A 26,614-nucleotide genomic window follows, 5' to 3' on the forward strand; every position below is an offset into this window, starting at 1 on the left:
CTTTAGCTTGATACAGTACCTTTACAGAGTTCCAACTACTTCCTACCAAACTTTCTTCAGGATATTTGCCTGTATATGTGAAATGAATACACATATTTAAAATATGATTTTAATATTTCTATATTTAAATATTTCTATATCAAATTAGGCTCCTGGCATAAAACCCAACTTCATCACTGATCAAAATATGTCATGCTGATAGCATTTAGCAAAATTTGAGGCTGATACTCAATTTAACAATAAGTATTAAATCAAATGATCCAAGTACTGGTTTGCCTTCTGGATTTATAGTAATTTTTTTTAACTACACAAACTAAAAAAAGTAAATAATAACTATTATTTCCTTTTGTGCTCATTTGTGAGTTATAATTTTAAGTGGCAAGAATCATAGTGGTGTTTTTATGGCCATTATAGAAACTAACTTGCATTTCACCTATTCCTTTATTTTACTAAAATGTATGATTCCATTAATGGGAGAAAAGGAAAAACATCCTCCTAGGACTATGCTGTAATAACAAAGAAATTTTCCTTTATTTCTGCTAAATTAATATTCTATGTTGATGTAAGCCTCACCCCCTGGATTTCTGTATATGTCATGGGCATGCTTTTTTCTGATGTAGTGTATTTAAGCCTTTCAGTTATAACCCCCTCTCCATCCCCCAAGCTGAATGCTTGTAAAAAGTTACTTCATCTGAGAAATACTTCATGGTAAATATGGATTAAATCCTTTAGACAAAAACCTAAACTTTATACCAAATCCTTTCATCCAAATTCTCACATTCAAATGAAGCAAGAACAATATTTATTAATGGAAACAAGATTTTTTCGAACTAATTTTCATTGTCATGTTAGCCTGGGATACTTATACACAAAATTAGCACATACACCCATCAAAAAAACCAACCAAACTAAACAACAACAAAAAAAACCACCCCCCAAACCAAAAAAGCCTCAATTCATAAGTTCATAAGGTGACAAGTTTTACTTCTGAGAGGTAGCACAACCAAGCAAATGAATATTGTACGTGTATTAAGTGAGGCACTTGAGATCACCCAATTTGTTTAATTTACAACAAAATTTCTCCTCTTCAAGAATTTCAGTGCTTGTGAACAACTATTATATTAGAACAACGGTCTCAATTTACTTTGACAAATTCTTACTCTGAAGTTTAGTCATCTAGACCTTAAACTTATAAGAAAAATGTATTTCTATCTCAGGAAGGTATTTAATTTCTCAAAAGCTAGTAATAAATTAAAAGATAAACGTGGGGAGAGGTATGATTTCTTAAAATTGGGAACATATTTTAGCTTTGTAATTGTGAAATACATTAGTGACCTGAATGGACCCTGTTCTTCCTGTTCTATTCTGGGTCATTCCAATACGTGACAGGCTTCTGGCTTCATTTTGTACAACACTACAAACAGAATAACAAACATCATGAATCAGTTTAAGTAGTGCTGTGATTCAGAAAGGATGGTTTCCATAACATAAAATTCCCAACACTCTGCATGTGAACATTTTCTGAGTTATTAAACACTAGGGTGATCTCAGTTATAAACTTGGCTTCATATGAAATGTTTTCACTAGAACTTTAAGTTTTCTTTAAAATAAGAAAAACTTGGAGAGCATAGTTCCCAAATCAGCTAAGTTAGAAACAGCTAATTTTTTGAATGAAACAGCAATGTTTTTTATTTTTACACCACTGAATTGAAAGAATAGAAAAAGAACTACAGTTGGAATAGAGAACTATTAGGCCATCTAATAACAGATAACTGGGAATAAACTCTTCTGCATTTACCATCTTCTGCAACCACTTGCTTCTGCTTTGTCCTTCACTGACATTTCAACTCTGTCAGCTACTGTATCTTCGGATGCTGACTGGGCGTGGCCCTCCGACTGTCCTCCAGTGTAGGTGGGGGTGCTGTACTTTAAAAGGATAGATTTAAACTGCATCAGGGGTGCATCTGTACGAACACCCATTGGGTCAAAATGAGTTCGGCTTACTCGAAAGCCTGCTTGAGAAAGATAGCACAAAAACTTTTTTAACCTGCAGCAAGGAAAGGAAAAAAAAATAATGAGGTTCTTGTATATTTAAATCACAATAGCATTAAAATATAAAATATACACTTTGCCATTCACTGGCTGTCTTACTTTGGCATGTTCATTCCTTTAATGCTGTGTCTGTGGATGTTGTAATAAAAGGGAGGATGTTCAGTATTGACATCAGTCTTTTGCCTCTTGGCTAAATTTGTGCTTGTTTCATTACTTTTTCTCTTTCCTGAAACATACACATATACACACACACATACACAAAGTTAGCATTCTCTTAAATATTACAAACCAAATACTTTTATAACTATATACTGTCTCAAGTCTAAATCCTCTGATACATACCATTTCAACCTATCTATTCAATCTTAATTGTTATACTAAGATAACTTTTATTATAAGAATAAAATATTCTTGATATTTTCACTATCCTTCACCCATGTAATTTTAATATTTAACTGTTTGCTGAGTCAGAACCTCCTTTCTACCTTCTTCAATTTCAAGCCTCAATTTTATTTCCATCTCCTGTAGAAAGCCATTTATGAATTCTGGGCCGATCACCTGAGAAATTTCGTTACTGTCAATACCACACTACTCAGGGTTTGATTAAGTTCGGTCATTTTTTCTTGTTTCATGTGTGTAGGTCTTTTATGTGTGTTAAGTCCTCTCTTCCCAAATTATATTCTAAGTTCCTGGTGATACTGTCCTTCATTTTTATAATTGTACTCTCTACTGAAGGCCAATATTTGATACATAGTATGTCTTCAGTGAACATAAAACAAAAACAGAATAAGTCTCAAGGGCTTGGATACAGAAACTTATAAAGGTACAATGTATGATCATTGCCTACTACTTACCACAGTATGTAGCCTTTCCATTTTAAGTGAAAGGAAGCTAGCAAATAAGTTTCTAGCAATGTAGCCTTCCAAAAATCACAAAAGGAAGAAAATTGAGATATCCAAGTTATTAAAATGAGATTTTGCTGAATGTTCAACTCTTAGTTATTTATATATGGATGTTACGGCCAAATCTTAATTCTTCACAAAAAACAATTAACATTCACTTAAGCAAAGGTATTCAGAAGGCAAATTTGATGCATGAAAATGATAAATTGCATTCAAAGATAAATATAAATTATTGTTGAACTGTTGCCATTTTGCATAAAACAAAAACAAAACTCAGGGCTCCTCCATTAAATCAGGTAATTAAAACCTGATTATACCCTTGCACGAAATCTTCTAAGAAGGCATATTTACGCCATATTTAGTACAAGCGCTAGGAAAGTCTGAGACTAAAAATCTAATACCTTAATAATGACTATTGTCAGCAGTACATGGATTTTTTTGGCATGGTATTTTCTATCATCAAAGGTTTTATATGTTTAGAAATTAGTTTAATTCTCTGAATTTTTATATGACAAAGTTTCAGAGATTTTAAATATTTTTAAAACTTGGGTTTTACTTTATTCTAAAAAGGATTTTAAGACAACCCTGCCAAAGATGAGGGACCTGCCTGAGGTTACAGAACAACACAAAGAAGCAGAATGAGGCTCTTAAATCTAATGCTCTTTAATATACTATAATGTCTTCTTCCCTCTGACAGAGAAATTAAGTAGAATAAATCATTTTAAGTGATTTGAATGTTAGCAAATTAGTTGAAGATGCCAAATGAACAAGACTGTTGGAAATAGCATGCAGTAGTTATTAAACCATATGCTATTGACAGGAATGGAAGTGTTCTTGTCTCTGAAGATCAACACTAAAATGCCAAGCAACTAATACAAAATTATATCTTGTAATTACAATTCTCTGCTCTTTCAACCTTGACACTATTTTCTTCTTGTTACCTGTATTCAAAACTATGTAGAATCTAAAGTTGTCTTTTAGAAAGCAAAACAAAACCTTGGACAGTAAGGCACTGACATTATAAATCTCAACACACTTTTGATATGAATTTGCAATGCTTACATTTTAAAGTATACAACTATATTTTCAAGTATGCACACATCCCAAATTATAAGAAAGGCCATATAATAAATTCTTATAGCTAGAGAATGGCGTCTTCTGGTTAATCAATGGAATTGCTATAAATCATTTGTTGATGAGAAAGTTTAAAGAATTAGAATAAAATTTAATCTTAACTCTAACTTTATCAAATATAATTTGATATTATTTTGGTTCACATGGTTCTTCAAGCTCTTATAGTTCTTTCAAGGGGATTACCACATATTAGTGATGTGGACAAAGTACATGTTAATAGACATTTTGAACTGTGCAAATGCTAGATAAACAAGTTTTACTATAATTACATTGTCAGGATAGTATGCTGAAAATGCATTTTGAAGTAGGCTCCCAAAGCAATCTCTTCTCTTCCCATCCTTCTGCAATCTGCCTTTTTGCACTGATATATACATATGTACATATATACACATATTTACATACATACCTTGTACAATGTAATTTTCTGTTGTGGTATCATCTGTAGTTTTTATAAATACACCACATTCTTCTAAAATAAAAACAAATGGGAATAATAAACTATTTTATAGGATGACATTAAGCAACAATTTAAAGTTTAAATAAAAGCTTACTAAATTCTATCTACACTGCTTTTATGAATACATAAGAGATTCTGTGGCCAAAACAGCCTGCAAGAATTACATTTTTTAACCTCTATATTATCTGCTTCTTGTAATAACTTATGAAAATGCTAGGATGTCTAATAGGCCCACTCTTACATCAACAGCCAGATAAACTACAAAAGCCTATTTATACTAAAGAGAAAACAAAAGAGAAAAAACTTAGCTTTACTGAGCAATGTGCAAATCTAGCTTCCATGTCTTAATGGATATTACCCAAAATTTTGGCCACAATATTCTCAGAATTTCTAAAGTTTCTCTTGCAGATATAAGGTAATAAAATCACAATGGACTTTTAGTTCTTTAATCTACTAAAATTAAAAAAATATATACCTTAATAAAATCATTATTCATTTCAGGTCATGACTATAAACCTGAAGAAAACCATGCAAATAAAAAAAAAGTTAACAAACGGATTATAATTAGACTCATTAGAGAGGATTACTTAAAGCACACTACTTATAATTATATTGCTTTTGATTATAACACCAAATAAGAGATCAAGAAGATAGAGTATTTTTGATAACCAATTTGTCAGCTAGTAAGCTAGGGTTCAATTAGTCACCTTGCTTGTTGAGATTTGAAGGTGCATGAACTGAAAACTGACTTTGAGGAGTACACTCTGACTCAAAAATTAATGTCTTTATTAGGGTCTGAATGTCATCTAAACCATGGTGAAGAGACTCAAATAGCATTCTTTTGAGGAATCCAGTATTGAAAAGGGAACTTGACCTGAAAAAATGAAAAAATAGAAAACTGGGTTTGAGAAATGTTTATTTTCTTTAAAAAAATAAGTCTCCATAATCTAACCATAACTAAGAGATATAATTAATTACAAGATAAATACTGAAATTAAAAAAGGATTTATGATTTAGTTTAAAATTGTTGATTTTCTATTTGCTCACTCCTTTTATCATGGGATTAGTCAGGAAATTTCATTCACAGTAAATCAAAAAGAATTTACTGAGCCCTCATAAGGTGTACAGCCCTGCGGTACACAGAGTGGTAGAAGATACACCAAAGTATAGAATACAATGTTTACCCTATAAAAGCCTATAAATCTAGCCAGGATCTAGATAGGGACATAGTGTAATGCAGAGGTTTTCACAATGCATATTCCTGTCAGTAACAGTAAATCTTAATGCCACTGTGTATATGGTGGGGGCGGGGCAGGGGGAGATACATGAGAATTACATGTGGTGGTGGAAATGTAGTTAAAACATGGCCCAGGGTGAGTCTGATATGCTTCTCATTTAATTTGAGAATCATAGGTTTAATGGACAGAATATGAAATTCCAAGACTAATAAACCTGGATTCCTGTCCTGGCTCCACCACTTACTAACTATGTAAGTAGCTTGAATAATTACTGCTTTTGAGTTTCACATTCCTCATCATAAAATGGAGAAAGAAAACCTCTCACAGGCTTGTTATGGGAATTAAATGAGATTGCTCATCTACAACCCCTAGTACAAAGCACGTCCTCAATGAATGGTGGGTATTCTTATTAGGGTTAGCAAACATATAAGAAAGGATATACGATTTTAAAATGTTAAATGAGTGATCACTGTAAGATTTACTAAAAGCGAATTTAGAGATTATTTTGGATTGAAGCACTAAGGAGAGACTTCAAAGAGGACGTAGAATCTGAATTGGAGGTGGGGAAGGGGGAAGAGATTCTGGATGAGAGTAAAGACATGAACAATGGCTTTGCGTGAGGAAATCATAAGGCATGGTTTAGAACTCAGTCCTGGGAGTCAGAAAACCTAAGTTCTGGCCTTGCTTGTACTACTAAGTAATTTTGGGGGTCAGTTTTAGCTAGCACTTAAAAACACTGTGCCATAATTTTCTCATCTGTAAAATGAGGGAGTTGGACTAGAAGATCTTCCTTCTGGATCCAGCAATCTGTTATTCTTAATCTCCCCAGTTTGAGATCAGTGAGTAGGATCAACGTGTAGCAGATGATATAGGTAAGAGAGTACTAGAAAGTAAGGCTGGCTGGGTCATTCGCTCTTTGTTTTTTTTGAAGTACAGTTGACAAACAATATTGTATTGGTTTCAAGTGTATAACACAGTGATTTGACATTTATTTACATTACAAAATGATCACCCTGATAAGACTAGTAACCATCTGTCATCATACAAAGTAATTACAATGTGGTTCACTATATTCCCTATGTTGTATATTATATCCCCATGACTTACTTATTTTATGACTGGAAATTTGTACCTCTTAATCCCCTTTACCTATTTTGCCCTTTCCCCCTGCCCACTCTGGCCACCACCAATTGGCTCTCTGTATTTTTTTTTATATTGGCACCTGAGCTAACATCTGTTGCCAATCTTTTGTTTTCCCTTCTTCTTCTCCCCAAAGCCCCCCAGTACATAGTTGTATATTCTAGTTACAGGTCCTTCTAGTTGTGCTATGTGGGATGCTGCCTCAGCTGGCCTGATGAGTGGTGCTAGGTCCGTGCCCAGGATCTGAACCAGTGAAACCCCAGGCTGCCAAAGCAGAGCACGCAAACTTAACCACTCAGCCACAGGGCTGGCCCCAAGGTTCTCTGTATTTTGGAGTATGTTTCTGTTTTGTTTGTTAATTTGTTTTTTTTTAATTTAGATTCCACATATAACTGAAATCATATGGCTAGGTCATTCTTAATCTAAAGGTATTTACATCAGATGAAGATAAAATAATGGGCATCAACACAAACATATTTACCATTTAGGTTAATTTTTAGGTTTAGCAGAAGGCTAAACCTTGACCTTGTAAAGTAGTGAGGTAGAAGTTTGTAATGATTTTTGTCACAATATTGTTAAGAATCTCAAATTTCTACAAGAATCTCTAGTAACAAACAAGCTTAAGGTAAGGATTCTGATTAAAAACAATCCAACTTTAAGGCATTAAAAACACAATTAGTAGTTACTAATGATGCAAAAGCAGACATACATTAAATATTTGCAGTTGTGCCCCACCTAAACAGCTTTACCTAAAACAAAGCAGACATTTACTTTCACACGTCCTTCTCACTTTAAACTGATTCCTCAAAGACCTTTTATATTAGTTGACTCTTCTATAAAAAGTAACCACGATTACTTTACAATCACAGCCTAGTTCTACAATTATCACTGAAAAATGCCTCATTCTTACTATTCAGAAATGAATTATCTAGTCTGCAGATCAGCCAGGCTTCTCTTTGATCCTACTGCCTCTTAGCGCTGCTACAAACTTGGGAGAATAATGGTATAGAAAAATCTGAAAACAGACAACACCTCAGGTGGAGAGTCATAATTATTTGCCTAGACTTAAAAAAAACCTGAATCTAAATTTGCTTGTCTTTTACCGCACATAATCAAAAGTCAACAATCAAATCAATACATAAATCAATTTTGAATATATTATTATGCTTAATCACATACCATAGAGGTCCAAGTTCTATTGCTGTCTTTCCAGGCATGCTTCCATGACAGTTACAGGGCAGCTGTCTATATGGGTTTTCTGTGAAGACAATAAAAAGAGAAATCAAAGGAGAAATGACAATGTAAATTGTAGTAATTGTTATATTAATAATAATTTGAAGCTACTATATACTGAGGATCTACTATGTGCCAGGTATTGTGCTAAGTATTTTATATGTTTAAAAAAAATTTAATCCTTACAGCTGTAAGTAGGTACTATTAAAATCTCAATTATACAGATCAGAGGATTAAAGCTTAAGAGAAGTTGTAGAAATCCATGTTAAATGGCTTATTAGGGATATAACTTTTTACTAGCTTTTAGACACTATACTACATGAAATAATTTAAGTAGGACAAAGTCTTATAAAGTCCACAAGATATCCATATTTTAAAATCAACTGATTGGGGTATAATTTACATGTAATAGAATGTGTACATTTTATGTGAATGTATACATTTCGCAAATATATGTACCCATGTAACCAACATCTCACCAAAATAAAGACATTTCTCACAAATTAACTCTTCTGCAATTGGGAAGAGTATCAATTACTCTGTTCCTAGGCTTGATTCATATTCAGCTCCCAAAGTGTAGGCTAGAAGAAACTAATTCAGTTTAAAGAGCAATGAGAGGCCTGATATAACCACAAGGAAACTGGGGAGGTACATGTACTCTTCTTAGTTTCCAAAATGGGGCAAAATTATTGTACTATGGACTTTTTCAGTTCACTTCAGGCCCAGAATAGTCATTTTAAATTAGACTCTCTCCAACTACCTTCCCTTGGGCCATTCCTGGGCTGATCATTCACTGTCCTGGAATGGCCTGATTTGATCAGTCAGTCCTACATATACCCAGAACCCAGGGCTATGGTGGTAGAGACACAGATCTACAGCTTCCTGCTATTCAATATCACTCTGTTATTCAATGCAATTAAATAGTGTAAATACACAGTTGTGAGATCTTATTTCAGATTTACTTAAAGGTTTCCCTCACTGTTCCTGGGTCAACTTTTTAGTATTGTTTAACTCTAGGTGTTAAGGGAAAGTGTGGTTATCGACATTAGCTTTGCTGAAAACTATGTTCCTCAAACATTACATGAATATATTCAAGAAATCTTCCCTGGAACCATTAAATAACCAAATTACAAATGCTATAGGAAGTATTACTCAAATTAGGGCCATTTACAGTTATGGTTTTGTCATCAATACCCACTTACCACAGGCAGGCAGCACACATGAATTTGTATTAGTCAGTTTGTTTCTTGATGCACTTTGCAAAATGCTCCCATCATACAAACTTATGTCTTTTCCCAAGCTCCTGGCCTAGGATTTCTCAGTGCTGTGTCAACATCAGCAAATTCCCTCTCTGAGGGGTCAGGGCTATCATTTCAAGTTACCAGTAGCAAAAAATGAAGGGGTAGGGCCAGCCCCTGTAGCCTAGTGCTTAAGTTTGGCACACACCACTTTGGCGGCCTGGGTTCAGTTCCTGGGCATGGACCTACACTGCTCATCTGTCAGTGGCCACGCTATGGTGGCAGCTCACATACAAAATAGAGGAAGACCAGCAACAGATATTAGCTCAGGGCAAATCTTACTCAGCAAAAAAAAATGAAGGGGTGAAGAAAGAAAGAAAACTAGTATTTCCATGTCACTGTATATAGGCTAAAAAAGCAACTCCAGATGAATCAAAAAATACTGGGAGACTTCTATTTAAATGTAATGGATAGAACACATACTTCATCTCTGCTGTCTCTTAAAGTACTATTAAAATGAGAGCAAAGGAATAAAATTCAAACCCCAAAGATAATGGGAAAGGAGGTAACAAAAGATGATGAGAGATGTCAATAAAATGTCAGAAGTGGGAATCAGATACACAAGGAGATAACTGATTTAGTAGGCCAGAGAAAGCCTAAGCCTGAAATGGGTAGATGGGCTACCAACAAAGCTGGAAGCGCACTGGCATTGTAGGACCCCAGAAAAGCCTGAGAATGAATGGTACTGATTGTCTCTGAAGATGGGTATAGGGTGGTACTGCAAAAAAGAGGCCTGGTTAAAATTTTTTAAGAGGTTGAATTAAGACTCCTAATCTTCCTCTCTAATACCTACAGTCTGGCTTCTAAGTCTTCCCCATTCCAAAAGATGAAGTTAATCTTAGATAAGGCTGAACCATCAAGGATCTGGGACCAGGGGCATTTGTCATATTTGAGGGTGAGGAGGCATATGAAAAGAAAGAGACTAAGCAAAAGTATGCATAAATGGTAAGACCTAGTCTTCTTCCCCAACATGGCTCCTAGAAAGCTGACAGAAGATTGAAAGATTCCTCTCTAGAAAAACCCATCCAGGAGAAAGACCTACATACATTTACTGGTGTTTGGGTGATCTCCTAGTGAAAAGGCAGACTGGTGCCTTCTCATTACAGTAAAATCCATCAGGTTATAAGCCCTACTCCAAGTGCTTCCAAATAGCTTTTAGTGTGGACAACCAGAGGCCACTAGACATTTGAGATCTACCACAAAAGAGAACAAAATTACAAAAGAGAAATAGTTAGGAAACAGAAGGACTAAAACAACAAAATAACAGCAACAACAATACAAAAATAAACAAGATGAAAAAACCCTGTCCTCTCCTATACATAAAATATACCCAAATATAATCAAATATTCTTAGAAATGTAAGATTAGACTTTGCATCTCTGAAATAATAGGACACTACTAAAAAAGAAACAATGAGAAAATATGAAATAACTCTTAGAAATGAACAAAAGGTGACAGAAATTTAAATAGGAGAGTTGGAAAATAAAAATCAAGAAAATCTAGAAAGTAGAATTAAATGTCAAAGAAATGAATAGTAGAGATATAAAAAAAAAATTAGAGGATCTATCTAGGTGATCCAACATATAAGGAAAAAGAGTTCCTGGAAGAGAAAACAGACATAAATCGAGAGAAGAAAATTATCAAAGAAATAATACAAAAAAATTTCCCAGAACTGAAGAACTCAAGTTTCCAACTTAAAAGGGCTCACATGTTGTCCAGCATGATGAGTTTAAAAAGAGGAATTCATACCACAAAATTATTTTAGAATATTGGGTAAAGAAAAGATATTTTAAGAGCATTTTAAGAGAGGAAAAAACCACAAAGGACTAGATATAAGAACAATAGCAGACTTATCAATATATGGAATAGACAGAAGTCATGGTCTATTGACAATGGAATAATACCTTAAACACTGGAATATACAATGGAATAATTGTGGAATAACGGAATGGAATGGAATAATACCTTAAACATTCTGAGGAAAAACAATTTCCAACCTAGACTTCTATACCTGGCCATGCTATCCTTCTCAAGAAGCTACAGGAAAAAGCATTCATTCAAAACGAGAAAGTAAACAAGGAAAGTGGAAAATACATAAAGATACAAGACAGAGGAGATTCATCACAAGAAGCCAAAGAAAATTTCCAGGATGATGGTTAAAAGGAAGCCCAAGGGCAACAGCTTTCAGCAGACTTAGAAAACAAACAACCCAAACTAGAGTGTGAGAACAGTCTCAGGGGAGTGAAGTATAAAGCTACGAACAGTGAGCTCTAAACAAGTAAGAAATCAAGTGGTATATTGCCCACGAACCCTCTTAACTAAACGCAGAAAGTTAAATTTAGCCAACTAAGAGATGATTAGAGAAATTATGGCAAGAAGATTGATGATGAGCACTGAATATATTTAATGTGTAGATTATATTGGCAAAAAGAATATAAATGTTACATATTCTAGTAACATACAAATGGTATAATGAACAAAAGTTAGTAAGGGAAAATGGAAAATGGGAGGCTGATTACCTCATTTATGACACCAAGAAGCCACAGTATATTACTTAAAATCAATACATCCATATTACAGAAGTATATATTTACTACTACAAAAGCAAACATTAAGAAAGACAATATATAGGGGCCAGCCCCATGACCTAGTGGTTAAGTTTGGTGCGCTCTGCTTTGGTGGCCCAGGTCTGGTTCCTGGGCATAGACCTACACCACTCGTTAGCAGCCATTCTGTGGCAGTAACCCACACACAAAATACAGGAAGATTGGCACAAATGTTAGCTCAGGGTGAATCTTCCTCACCAAAAAGAAAAAGACAATAAACAACAACAGAATAGATAAACCAGTATCTAATGTAGTCAAGAAAAAAGGCAAAAAGAACAAATATTAAAAATAAAAAAAATAAGGAGAATATAACCACAGAAACCAAGGAAATTAAAAAGAATCATTAGACACCACTTGGCTCAACTCTATGTAAATGAATTAGAAAAGCTAGATGAATACTGCTAAACCTTTAATAAACAAATAATTCTGATGCTAGTTAAACTGTTCCCAAGCATTGAAAAAAGGGAAAAGTTCCAAATTCTTTTTTTTTTGGTGAGGAAAATTCACCCTGACCTAACATCCATGGCCAATCTTCTTCTTCTTTTTTTTTTTTTTTTTGTTGTTGCTTGAGGAAGATTAGCCTGAGCTAACATCTGTGCCAATCTTCCTCCACTTTGTATGTAAGAAGCCTCCAGAGCATGGTTGATGAGTGGAGTAGGTCCGCGCCTGGGATCCAAACCCACAAACATGGGCCGCCAAAGTGGAGCATGCAGAACTTTAACCACTTAGCCATGGGGCCGACACTCTAAATTCTTTCTGAAAGGAGTTTAAACTGATTCCAAAGTGCAACCAAAACTACACTAAAAAGAAAAACTATATACTACCTCAGTTATAAATATTGAAAAAAACCCTTTTAAAATATTTAGTAAATAGAATCCATATTAAGAAAGTACTTCCTGATAGAGTAGTTTATTCTAGAAAGCCAGAGTGATTTAATATCGGGAAATTTTATTACAATTAATCAAATTAATCAAAATAATAGATACAAGGAGAAATACCATACAGTCATCTCCACAGATGCTAAGATAGCATGACAAAATTCAACATCTTGACCAAATACAATAAAACTGGAAATGAATGATACTTTCTTAACATGATAAGTGACAGATATATCTCAGATTCATTCTTGAATCAGAAAGTACCAGTAGGAACTAAAATAAGGAACATGAGAGGATGCCTTCCATTGCCACTATCAGTTAACATCATAGCAAAAGTACCTGGACAAATGAAAAGCATACCAGGTTCTTAGGAAGCTTCAAGACCACAACAATATGTATCCTCCTTAATTGGATGTGATCAAAATAAAATACCAACTAGTTTATTTATTTACTTTTTTACTAAGAGAAAAAAAGGATCCACTATCAGAAACATTCTGAAAATAGAGCTTTGAGGAGGGATTGCCTTAACAGACATTAAACAACACTACAAATCTGCTATAATCCAAACAGTGCAGTAGAGGTATATGAATAGACATCCAACCACTGGAACAGAATAGAAAATTCAGAAACAAACTCAAGTATGTGCGACTTTGGAATAAGATAAAGATGGTATTCTCAAATCAGTGGAGAAGAAGTGGACTATTCAATAAAACATAACCTTCCTTGAATAATTTAGGAATAGGAAAGCTCTTTCTAACTGTAAACAAAATCTAGAATACAGAAAAGTTTGATTAATAACAGCAACAATGAGAACTGCATGAAAGATTTTAAAAAAGATGCAAACACAAGTGAAAAATGAGAAAAAAATATCTGCAACTCATATCACAAGGGTTAAACTCTAACATATAAAGAATTCTTAAAAATCCATATTAAAAAATGCCAAGAACCCAACAGAAAATAAGAGGTAACTGTTTCTATGTCCCAGAAAAACAAACGAGAAACAGCTTTTAGAGGGCATAAACCACATCCTTTTCCTGGATTCCCCAAGCCTGGCATATAGTAGAGGCTCAATAAATGTCTACTGAATGAATTTTATAACTGAAGGCTTTTATATTCACCCAGAAACATGAAAATTATTTTTATAAAATTAAATTAATGATTTAAAATAGCCTAGACAAAGAGGTAATCTGACTTACGTTCCTGAAATTAGTGACAGTGGAAACTAAGTTATTTCTAGGCATTTTAATAGAAGGCAGGGCCAGAGAGCATAAATTGTATAGCATGAGTAAACAACTTTAATAAACTCACAGGAATGTCTTGTCTGTTGATGAAAGGAAATCCAGTTTAGGAAATAAAGTTAGCACTGTAATCTTTAAAATCAAAGGACAACAATATGTATAATTAGGGATGTGAAAAAGGCTTATTCATTGGAGGCTTATACATAAATTAAACACAATATACAGCCAAGAGAAACTTGAATTTACCTTCTACCATATTACCATCCTTCTGAAAAATTCTCTCTTCACACCACTGACAATGGATCAGGTACTGAATCTTCTTGGCTGTTTCATCTGCAGAAGTAGGCCCCCTCAAAACTCTCACAACCACCAAAACAAAATGTTCCAGAGCCACTGCAAACAGCACTTCTATGCCTTTGTTACATCGGGCTGCAGCTCTGGAAAAAAGTTTTTAAAGTTACTTTGGGGGCTTATCCTTTTCCTTTGTTTGGCATTATACTGACAATACGAACCTGGACAGTACACTGTGGGTCAGTCATGGGAAAATAAGGAGAATTCAATCCTTTGTGGCAGTGCTTTTACACAAATTGAAACCTAGGAAGTCAACGCTGCTTGGCAGGGTCTTTGGTAACTAGACTTTTCCCTCGCGAGAGCCTCCCAACAGAGCTATAGTCGCTGCTTTTCAGTGTTGCTTTGTTTCTTCTCATCACCACCACCTTTCTTCATTTTCACCTATTTTTTTAATAGAAGTTTCTTGCAAACAATGTACGTTTATTGAGTACTAACTACATGCAGGATAGTGTGCTAGCTGCTAAATATTCAGTGAAAGATGAATAGGCAAAGTCCTCGCCACTATTAATTTTACAGACTTGAGTTAAATTCTACTTGGTACACTATTTCTGTACTTAGTTTCCCCTCTGCAGTTATACACTAAACTTAGTTCACATGTATGTATGTGAATTTGTTGACGTTACATTATAAACATTTTTGAGTATGTATAGTAGGTCCTTGGCATGAACAAACTGAACATCAGAGTTTTCAGTTAATTAGGAATAATCTTAAAGGTCTATGAAGTCTAATAATCTGTATTTATGCTGAGATAGGAATTTCAATCTAAATGCTGTGAAACTAGTGTTGGGGCTATTGAGTGAGCTGGCTGATCATCTATTATCTATACTCTCAATGTCCATTTATATTATTCTCTAGCATATTCTGCATAAAACGGGTGCTCAAAACAAATTGTTTAGAAATCCTGCTAAGAAAGAGAGAGAAATTTTTGTTTCGTAGGTAAGATCATTTTGCTGAATCGAGTTTATAAGCCATCATTTTATTCAAACTATGTAAACAAAGAAGATAAGATGAAATAGACATAAAAAAATGATTGTTTCGAAATCTAAAAGCAATCTTTGCTTTCCCTTTTCATGGCGCTAGCTCCTAGCTACCCTACCTTGTTGAAATAAACTGATTTGCAATTAACTTTCATTTCTATCTTTTCCTTCTATTTTATTTTAATAACATTTTAAATTGGAGAGTAAACTGACTATTTTAGGCAAAGCTTTTCTATCAAATTCTAACACATAAGATTACTACACAAATCAAGATTACAGATGTGGAATACAGAATTTGTATTTTGGGCATATTTTGAAAAATGAGATAAGCACTTCTTGTAATATTATCTCTTTTTATCATATACCCAAACACACATGCACACTGTTGACAACTTGGTACCTTGCCACTGCAGCTACAACAATTCTAGCTGCTAGCTCCTTGTAATATTCTGTTCGGACAATGTTACAACCATAGTGACGCCGGGCAACATGTTGTGCCTTGGCATATAAAGAACTGATATCTGTAGAAGTCACTGACACTATGCCAAGGTTTCTTATATTTCTGAATGCAGAATCTAGATAGTTCACTGACGTTCCAAAAGGGTCAAGGTGTCTAAAATCAAAAAGAATACAGACATATTTAAAATCATACTAGTATCCAAAATTATACCACTGTCATTATTTCTAATGATAAAATCCCATGGATTCAAAAGTACTTTACAAATCTATTTTAAATACATAATTCTGTTTTTAAAGTAAATAATAAAATGATCATACAATATGTGAGACGTAAAATGTAAAAAAAAATGTAAAAGCAAGTTTAGAGGAAAAGTTGTCATGTTGAGGCATTTTATTTCAAATGCTAGAAAATGTTCTTATTGCATTTCTTAGGCCAATGCCAAAAACTGTATTAATTTAAACAAACAACAATAACAAATTGTCATATTTATTTATTTTTTTTAGTGAGGAAGGTTGGCCCTGAGCTAACATCTGTGCCAGTCTTCCTCTATTTTGTATGTGGGACACCCCCAAAGCATGTCTTGATGAGCAGTGTGTAGATCCATGCCTGGGATCCGGGCCTGTGAACCCCAGGCTGCTGAAGTGGAGCATGTGAACTTAACCACTACGCTACCAGGCCGGCCCCCAAACTATCTTAATTTTTAACTCCTCACCCTGGGCCCCCAAATCCAGGTCAGTTTAGAAAGTGACACAGCAAATTTTTTTCACTTACATGAAATCAAAAGATCTCAAATGCATCAGTACATTGGCATCCATTTTGGTCACCTCAATATTACCAAGGTTCTCCTCTCCTTCTTCAAGAATATCATCAGTGTCTTCCTTCTCCTTCCTGTCCACCACCACTTTCAATTTGTTTAAATGGCAGTTTTCCTGAATCAATGTCACCGAGTTTTCATTCAAGTCATTAATTGTAACCTTGACTGCATTTCCGAGACGTTTTGCCCATTGTAATCCCATTATCCCTTAGGAGAAATGGGAAGAAAAATGAGTTTTTAAATTGTAATAATTAAAGAATAAAAACAGTATGATAATAAAGAATGCAATTTTATGAATAACAAAAACAAACTGTTTCAAAATCTTAATATTTTCATATTTATTTCATAAATAATTCGTATTCTACTTTCTCATTACAAAGCCTCGGAAGCCTTTGTATTACCACAAAAAAATGTGTCCAAGAAATTTTCATTAAATATTTCTTACAAAACTTTTCTACGATCTCTGTTCAAATAAAATCTCCATGTATGTTCTTTATTGTGGAGAATAGAAGGGTTTTTTTCTTTTTTCTTACAATGGAACACTTTTTCAAACAAAATCTTACATACAAAGTCAATATACAATATGAGTAAGAGTGGGGTTACTCTGCTTGAAGGGAGGATGGGAAGATGGAACCCTTCTTGCTGAATTTTATCCCAATGTACCAAAATCTGAAAACAACTTTCCTGGATCAACACTTTTCAAATACTGCACAACAGCATCATTGTGAATTAAAAGGAACAACCTTGTATACGTAAACAAATGATCAAGAAGAAATCAGACCAAGAAAGCCTCTTCTCATAGGCTTTCCATGCCTACTGGATTAAGCATAAGGAACATTCATTACTAAATGGGAGATAGTGACACAAGCCCAGCCAATATGGATTAGAAAATCCCCTATACACAGGAAGTATTGACCATCTTCTCCATATATGTGCCTCATAAATGTAAAAAATTAACATCTACTATGTGCCATGGTCTTTACATATATTTTCATATTGTTATAACAAGCTTGTGAAATAAGTTCTAATATCCATATTTTAGATGGTGAAACATGCAAATGACTGCTATGAGCCTGATATAAAATTAAAAAGGTACATTAAAAAGAAAAGGCTGAAAAGATCTTCCTTAGACAATAGTTTTAATTCACTTCTATGTGGAACCTAAAAAAACCAAATATAGAAATGGAGATCAGGGGCTGGCCCCGTGGCCGAGTGGTTGTTTGCATGCTCCACTTCGGTGGCCCAGGGTTTCGCTGGTTTGGATCCTGGGCATGGACATGGCACCACTCATCAGGCCACGGTGAGGTGGTGTCCCATATGCCACAACTAGAAGGACTCACAACTAAAATATACAACTATATACTGGGGAGATCTGGGAGTAAAAAAAAAAGCAGGAAAAAAAAAAGATTGGCAACAGTTCTTAGAGCTCAGGTGCCAATCTTAAAAAAAAAAAAAGAAATGGAGGTGAGATTTGTGGCTGTCAGAGTGGGGGTGGATGGGAGGGTGGTTGTAGAGTGGGTAGGAGAACTGGGTGAAGGTGGTCAGAGGGTACAAACTTAGAGTTATAAGATAAAAAAGTTCTGAGGATGTGATGGACAGCATAGTTATTATGGTTAACAATACTATATTCTTTATTTGAAGGTGGCTAAGAGAGTAGATCTTAAAAGTTTTCATCACAAGGAAAAAAATCTGTAACTGTGAGATGATGGATGTTAACTAAACTTTTTGTGGTGATTATTTTGTGATAAATATATAAAGCAAATCATTATATTGTACATCTAAAACTTATGAAATGTTTCATGTCAATTACATCTCAATAAAACTGGAGAAAAAAGAAAAAAATGACTTTGCTATCAAAAAACATATACAGTACCTAGTCTAGGATAGACATTTAATATTATTGAATGTAAAAAAAAGAAAAAAGAGTGGAAAAAATGCTGGGAAATAAATTTGGAAAAGTAGGTTGGGATCAGACTCTAGAGGATATTACATTGCCTTCTGAGCAGCTGTGTGATCAGAAACCAGGCAAGGAAAGGGTTACTGAAAATGTGATCCATAACCAAACATAGTCTGTCGAAAGTTTTCCAGACAAGGAGAAAACTAAATATGCTGTTTTTCAGGAATTAGTGTCCTCATTTTTGCAGATGTTGCTATCCTACAGTGAAACTTACAGGGTTGCAGCAGGACCCCTGCAAATTGCTCCAGCTCTAAGCGTCCAAAAGTTACCATGGACCTGTTATGTTATGGCATATTGCATCAAACTCGTTATGTAATGGCCTGCACATGCGCCCTGATTAAGCCCAGCTGTTACACAGCTGTAACATATCCTCTGCACTCTGGAGTATAAAGTCTCCACCAGCACTAAGTGGGGGTGAGAGTGGGGAGTGGGAGGTGGCCTGTGGGCACTGCTTTGGGAGCTACCACTGGTGTTCTCCATGGCTTGTGCAAGCAAGGAAACTTTTTCTTCACCCACTTCAGCCTTGGTTGTGCTTTTTGGCTCTGCACTCACCAAGAGATGGACCCAGTGAGTTCAGTTACAACTGGACTCTGTTTAGGTACCAGGTGCCGAGTGGATGTGGGGAGTGGAGGGTGAAGGAGTTGAAAAAAAAAAGATTCAAATTTAAAATCTGACTGGCTCAGAGGATATGATCAGCTTAGAATCATCACTTTTATCATATTTACACTGAGACATTACTAATGATTATGATGATGGTAGTAGAAGTAGTAATAATACAATAATGATGATACCTAATACTTTTATAGCATTTGTTATATACCAGGGACTGTTCTAATGCCTTTACATGTATTAATTTACTTAATCTTCACATTACTGTAAGGTGGGTACTACTGTTCTCCCTTTTCTATAGATGAGGAAATGGAAGCACAATTTCCTGGGGCCATACAGCAAGCAGGTGAGGAAGCCGGGATTTGAATGCAGGCAGTTTGACTCCACAGTCCATGCTTTTAATCACTACTTTTCCCTGAAGAGAGGAACTTAAGAGGGAGAGCTAAGTCATGTTTCATCCTTTTGGTACAAACATCCCAAGAATATACTCCTAAAACCTTTAAGAAGAAAAACTTGGATTAGGTACAAGTGGCTTTTTAGAAATTTTCTACTTGTTCCCTTATCTCTTCTCTACTGTTAAATCCTTTTCGGGAAAAATGTTCTAAATCTTTAAAATTTCATCTTACCCCAGTGCACAGTAGCTAGGCAATGTTTACTGCATCACAAAAAAAGGGACAATCAAACACGAAGCTTGCTGATTACAGGAAACAAGTATTTTTGCAAAAAAACAAAAAAAATCCTATCTGAATGTGATCAATCCTGAAGATCTAAGTACCAATGCAAAAATACAAGAGAGAGAGGAACTTACTAATCATACTGCCATATTATAACCATGGCAATACAATCAGCAAAAACTCTATAGCGAAAATGACCTGTTATGTCAACAATTATCACATGCACACAAAATGATGGAAGGGAAGGGAATATAGATTAAAGAGAGACCTGAGAGACATATCAAACAATTGAAATATATAGTCTGTGTCTGGATTCTCAACTGAATTTTTAAAAAAATTCTGAGATAATTGGGCATATCTAAACATTTGATGATATTAAAGAATTATTCTTAATTTTTTTGGGTGTGATAATAGTATCATGGCTTTATTTTTAAAAAGCCCTTATCTTTTAGAGATCCAACTGAAATATTTACAGATGAAATGATGTATCTATGATTGTTTAAAAATAATGGGGATGGAGGATGGGGGTATGAGGGAAAGTACATGGGGATATAGATGCAAGACTGAGAATGAGTTGATAATTTTTGAAGTTAGTGATGGATACAAAGGGATTCATTTATTATACTCTCTACTTCTGTATATATTTAAAATTTTTTCACAATAAAAAATTTACCTTGGATCTTTAATGTTTTTATGTCAAAATATTCTATTAGATAAGATATCCATATAAATTTTCTAAGAAAAGATACTGTACAAAGAAGGTGGTCAAAAGAGACAAACTTTCAGTTATAAGACACATAAGTACTAGGGATGTAATGTACAGCATGATGACTATAGCTAGCACTGCTGTATGGTATATGGGAAAGCTGTTAAGAGAGTAAATCCTAAGAGTGCTCATCACGAGGAGAAAATTTATTTTTCTTTTTTCTTTTCTTCTTATTCTATCTATAAGAGATGATGGTGTTAGCTGAACCTACTGTGGTAATCAATTCCCAATATATGTAAATCAAACCATCATGCTGTGTACTTTAAACTTATACAACAATGTATGTCAATTATTTCTCAGTAAAACTGGAAAAAAAAAAGAATCTGTTCAGGTTCATATAAATCAATCCCCAGTTTTCAAACTGGCTAAATAAACAAACAAAAAAAAGAAAAGACGCTGTACAAAGCTGATAAACAAAGTGGGGTTCCAAAAAAGCTTCATTACTTACCAGTGGCTCCAAAGGCATCTAGACATTCCAAAGGTTTTCGTTCCTCAGCCAAAGCAGCCAATGTGCAGAATATTAGCTGCCTACAAGAAAGTATAATAATCTGAAATAATTTTACTGTACCATGGCTTCATCATTGTAGATTATTTAAGAATAGTAAGAACTGGGGTTCCTATTTACTGTACAAACTATTTTGAAAAGAGACCTAATAACATATTCCTTAATAGTATAAGAACTAAAAATTTGTGAAATTAAACTATGAATCTAATTGAGTTCTATTAACAAGTATTCACTATGAATAATGATTTTATAAATAAAACTTGCCCACAAAAGCACCAGCCTGTTTATTAATGATAGAAAGTTAGACATATTTTACTGAGAAAGAAACTGATTTGATAGAAAAAAGAGAGAAAACAATCATTCTGAGAATATGCTAAAACAGATGATTTTCATTCTGTACTCAGTTTTAAATTTCAATATATTAGAACATAAAGATTAAGAGAAGGTACACTTGTAATGATTTGAAACATCTCATAACCCTTTTTTCAACTTACCGATTTAGTTTCATTTTGGGATTAAAATAGGAATCTGTTTTCTGAGGTATAGAATAGTTAGGACAAACTTGTACATCCGTGTCTGCCTCTTTCAAAATCTCATTAGGTGGTTTAGCAGCAGAAGCTAAGATGGGGGAAAAAAAACAGATTTCTAGTGAAATACAAAATTATTCTAAATATCTAAAACAATGTACATTAAAAAAATAATTTTCCTTTATAATATTTTGTGTTAATGTGATCAGTTGGGTTGATGTAAAAAAAAAAACCCAGCACCCAAAACGGATCTCTTCAGCACTGTCTCTGGAAAAGAGTAGCACTCAGCTAAGTATTTGGTGAATTAAAGTTCATTAATTTAAAATCTTAACTGCCTAGCCCATCAATACATCTGTATTATGATACTCTTAGTTAAAAACAATCAACCTAAGATAGCACAAAATCCTAAAATACCTTTATTACTCATCAAACACTATATTGTGTGTATATAAGTTGGCTGCTAAATATATTTTATTATGGTACAATCATTAGAAAATTAGTATCTCTGTATGGTTATATTCCATTAGCCAGTATGGATGACTAAGAATCACTATATTTCCTAAACAAGCTGGATTTTAGAACATTTTCTTGTAACTATGATCTTAAATCACAAATTACATTCAAATGGCTATGAAGTAATAGAAAAAAATGATTCTACATTTAATACACATTAGAATCATTTAGCTATAAACCCAAATGAAATACTGATATATTTGTGTGAGTGTTTTAAATATTTAGGAAATGAAACACATATAATATGTGTGGAGAAAAATAATTGAGATTCTTTAAGTTTGGATTTCTTGATAATATTACAATCTGAATGTTAACTAAATGGCAACGATATTTCTCTTTCTATAATGCCAAATAATACTAAACCTTCCTAGTGTTGTGTCATATATGCTTCTATACCCACCAAAGTGGAATGTCACATATCTCACAAGATCAGCCTTTCAAAAAACCAGATTCTGTGAGAAAAATAAACTGTAGAAAATTATTTCAGTGACTGTTCTTTTCAATTCTTAAAAGAAAGGTACCATTCTAGATGTATAGAAGTTAATTCACTACATACACTGGATGCCTTAGGGCATGCGGGCTTAATTCTTAATTCCTGAGGACTGCCTCAGTATTAAGGTATTAATAACTTGCTATCACTCAGGATAATAAATAGTCTTTACATCACTCTACCTCCTTTTTCCAGTGTTTTTCAACCTAAGTGTAGCACAATTATGGTGCAGGTGCCATCATTAGTGATATAATCCTATAATCTTTCATTAAGATGCCTGTATTTACTTGAGCATCAACTGCTTTCTTCTACGTACTTATGAAAATATCTGTTAAACTAAGAAGAGTTGAATGTTGGGAACCTCACAGGAAGAAAATGAAACCTGAAGTAATGGATTAGTAATTAGCTAAATGGTTTGGTTAAGTCACTATATTTTATCTGCCTGATGTCTGAAAAGAACACTTAGATCACGTGTAAGGGTTTACTTATTAACATGTTAATGAGATTGCCCAACTTACCAGCAATATACCTGGATTTAGTCTCTCCTTTATTCACATGGCGCCTAACATGTCCTAGCATATCAGTCCTTCTGGTGATTGTTGCTGAACAAATGATACAATGATAATGGGCGCCCATTTTACTGGATATCTATCAAACAGAGTATTTAATTTAAATACACAAATAGGTTACAAAGGCAATGAAATAAAAAGTTTATTTAAGGTTCTAAATTTAAGTATGTTAGTGTATCTTGTATAGAAGATAGCATCAATTTTGCCATGTGACTTTGAAAGGATGTTTCCTTCCTTACCTATATTTACATATATGTTTTAATCTTACTTTACAATAGGCCACAAGTTTAATTTCTTAGTTTTTTCCATTCTGATCAGCAAATAACTGTACCCCGTTTTCTATAAGCAGCACTTACAGATGGTATAATATCAGCAGCAGTGTGCTGGTAGATGTTTAACAACTGGCTCTCCAGGAAAATAAAGCCCTGATTTGTAGTGTTTGCAGCTATCTGTGGTATGAACACTCTACCATGGCCAATTTTAAGCTACCAATGTGACATCACTGAATGTGAATTTGGGAAGAATGAGCATTATCATATCAGAGAGCACTGCCACCATGCTGATATAGTATATATAAATAACCATTAAGAGCACAGATAATAGTAAAATGTAGTAAAATAATTAGGAAGTAGTGAGTTTTGTGTATCTATTACCTTTGTTTTTAATATATCTGGATTTAGTCTCTCCTTTATTCACTTTTAAGTTTATATAATTTGATTTTTAATGATGGCCACATTTAACAAACAGCTTTCAAGATTTCTGGAAATTTGAGCTAGTTCCAGCACACCACTAAATGTCAGAGGCATAATGAAAAGCCTATTTTTCCAAGTAAAAAATTCTCACTTTATAATTTCTCATTTAGCCAAGAACAAAAAGACTTCTCCAATGGCTCTTTCCTGCTTTTGATGCCTTTTACTCTTAGTGCTTCTCCTCCTATCTACTTGGGATCATATAGCGAGTAGAGAATAGCCAAGAACATTGCACAGGATTCCTTATGGTACTCTGGTTATCATATTCAAAATACTTTGGATAGGGTTGATGGGCCAAGCATCGTCCTGATGGCTGCTTAAGAAATGTTTGGGTTTTTTCCTCTAGAATTTTACTCTTTTTAGTGACACAAAAGAAAAATGAATAATGAGGACTCATTTGGCTAACATGCATCCAGGATAGTGTCACTAAAATATTATATAAAAATTATACAACTATTCCATGATCAAAATTCATTTTAAAGGAAAAAAATTATTTTCCATTTAGATTCTCCATTCCAAAATTAGTAAAGGGTTTAATTTTCCTTTTGAACACAAGAGAGCAATATATCAGACTGAAATTAAAAACCATACCATGAAAAGTTCAATACAGCAACTTTTTTCATACATTTCATATTTTTCCTACCATGATAATCTGAAAGCACTTGTAAACAAAATCTTAAAGTATACTCCATAACTGAATATGCACATTTTAGTTTTAAAGCAAGCAAAAATTGCAGTTTCTTCAGAGAAGGTTAAATTTAAAAATAAAATATCTAACGTGATTACCTGTTCTCCAGTAACATTTGGTTTCACTGGTCGACAAGGTAAGTGACAGATGCACATCCTGTAACCTAGAATGAAGAATGGCTGGCTGTCATGTCACTGTTCATTAAATATTTAATTATCATTAAAAATTATTAGCAAATTTTATTTCATAAAAATAATTGGGATTATTCTTATATTTGGAATGTCATAATTTATTTGAATGAGATTGCCTTAGGTTTACACACTTATTATATATGATCAAGTATAAAAACAAATACAGAGACTGGCCCCATGGCTGAGTGGTTAAGTTCACATGCTCTGCTTCAGTGGCCTGGGGTTTGCCAGTTCAGATCCTGGGTGCGGACCTACACACCGCTCATCAAGCCATGCTGTGGTGGCATCCCACACAGAACTAGAATGACTTATGACTATATACTGGGGCTTTGGGGAGGAAAAAAACCCCACAAATACGGAAGATCCAGGTTCAAATTCTGGTTCTGCCAAGACTATCTGTGTTATCTTGGATCAACTATTTAGTTACTTTGGTACTCAGTTTTATCATCTATTCTCTTCCATCTTGACTTTTTCTTAGGCTCCATCTTCTTTGCCTTATGCTACATTTGCCCTTACACAGCCTCTTCTTCATTTATGATACGGTATTATCTTAGTTTTCTTTCCATTCTTCTTAATCTTTACAGATCCTACTCCCTTTCACAATCTAAAATGTAGGTTTTCCATAGCCTTGATCTGCTACATGACTTTTTCTCATTTCCTTGGTAAAATGTTCTTTCATGATTGCAATGATTTCCCTTGGGGGAAGAAATCCCAAATTATAGCTCTAGTTACTAACTCATTCCTGAGAGCCAGATCTCTATTTCCCAATTGCCTGTTGAGGATGTATGACTGGTTATCAGCTCAGCATTTCAAAACCTGCATGTTAAGAACTAAATTTATCATTTCCTCTTTCACTTTTTTTTTTTTGAGGAAGATTAGCCCTGAGCTAACATCTGCTGCCAATCCTCCTCTTTTTGCTGAGGAAGACTGGCCCTGAGCTAACATCCATGCCCATCTTCCTCTACTTTATATGTAGGATGCCCACCACAGCATGGCTTGACAGCAGTGCCACATCCGCACCCAGGATCTGAACCAGCGAACCCCGGCCTGCCGAAGCAGAACGTGCGCACTTAACTGCTGCACCACCGGGCCGGCCCCTCTCTTTCACTTTTTTAATGAATGATAATGCCTTCCACTTGCTCCTAACTCAAAACCTATAAGTTATCCCTAACTCCTTTTTTCTCATATGGCACTCCAATCATTTCTCTTACTTGTATATGTTGAAGTGCCCCAGGACTCAGCCATTGAACTATTTCTTTTTTTCCATCTATATGTTCTCCCATGGTTATCCCATTCAGTCTCATGGCTTTGAATACTTTCTATATTCAACTCCCCGATGTGTATCTCTAGCCCAAATTTTTCCCCAAAACTCCAGAATCATAAGGCAAACAAGCTACTTGACATCTCCACTAGTTGCATCAACCTTTGCATGCCTAAATCTAACGTCCTGGCCTTCTTCCCTATACCTGGTCCTAACTCAGTCTTTTCCAGCTCAGTAAAGGACAACGACACTTTTACAGTTGTCCAAGTCACAAACTCAAGCATTCTTGGCTTTCTTTCCCTCACATCTATTCCTTCAGAAGATCTTGTTACTTCTA

At 34.4% G+C, this 26,614-nt stretch overlaps 1 protein-coding gene across 5 annotated transcripts in view; it reads right to left on the reverse strand.

Moving 5' to 3' along the window:
• Positions 1-785: 785 nt before the first annotated feature.
• The window catches only part of TRMT1L (tRNA methyltransferase 1 like), a 38,098-nt gene continuing 12,269 nt past the window's right edge, over positions 786-26,614 (reverse strand). For 3 of the 5 annotated variants that reach the window (XM_070267879.1, XM_023640706.2, XM_001491152.5), the window contains 12 exons: positions 24,924-24,988; positions 23,338-23,467; positions 21,784-21,907; positions 21,233-21,312; positions 16,736-16,985; positions 15,905-16,117; positions 14,423-14,613; positions 8,103-8,181; positions 5,253-5,419; positions 4,495-4,557; positions 2,152-2,278; positions 786-2,047 (listed from right to left, as the gene is read on the reverse strand). In XM_070267879.1, the coding sequence (XP_070123980.1) occupies positions 1,795-2,047; positions 2,152-2,278; positions 4,495-4,557; positions 5,253-5,419; positions 8,103-8,181; positions 14,423-14,613; positions 15,905-16,117; positions 16,736-16,985; positions 21,233-21,312; positions 21,784-21,907; positions 23,338-23,467; positions 24,924-24,980 (1,734 nt within the window). In that variant the 5' untranslated portion in view covers positions 24,981-24,988 and the 3' untranslated portion in view covers positions 786-1,794. The remainder of the gene's footprint in view (positions 2,048-2,151; positions 2,279-4,494; positions 4,558-5,252; positions 5,420-8,102; positions 8,182-14,422; positions 14,614-15,904; positions 16,118-16,735; positions 16,986-21,232; positions 21,313-21,783; positions 21,908-23,337; positions 23,468-24,923; positions 24,989-26,614) is intronic. The other 2 variants (XM_070267877.1, XM_023640708.2) reach the window with 1 other exon arrangement.

This window comes from Equus caballus, chromosome 5 (assembly GCF_041296265.1).
Source record: "Equus caballus isolate H_3958 breed thoroughbred chromosome 5, TB-T2T, whole genome shotgun sequence".
Lineage (NCBI taxonomy): Eukaryota > Metazoa > Chordata > Mammalia > Perissodactyla > Equidae > Equus > Equus caballus.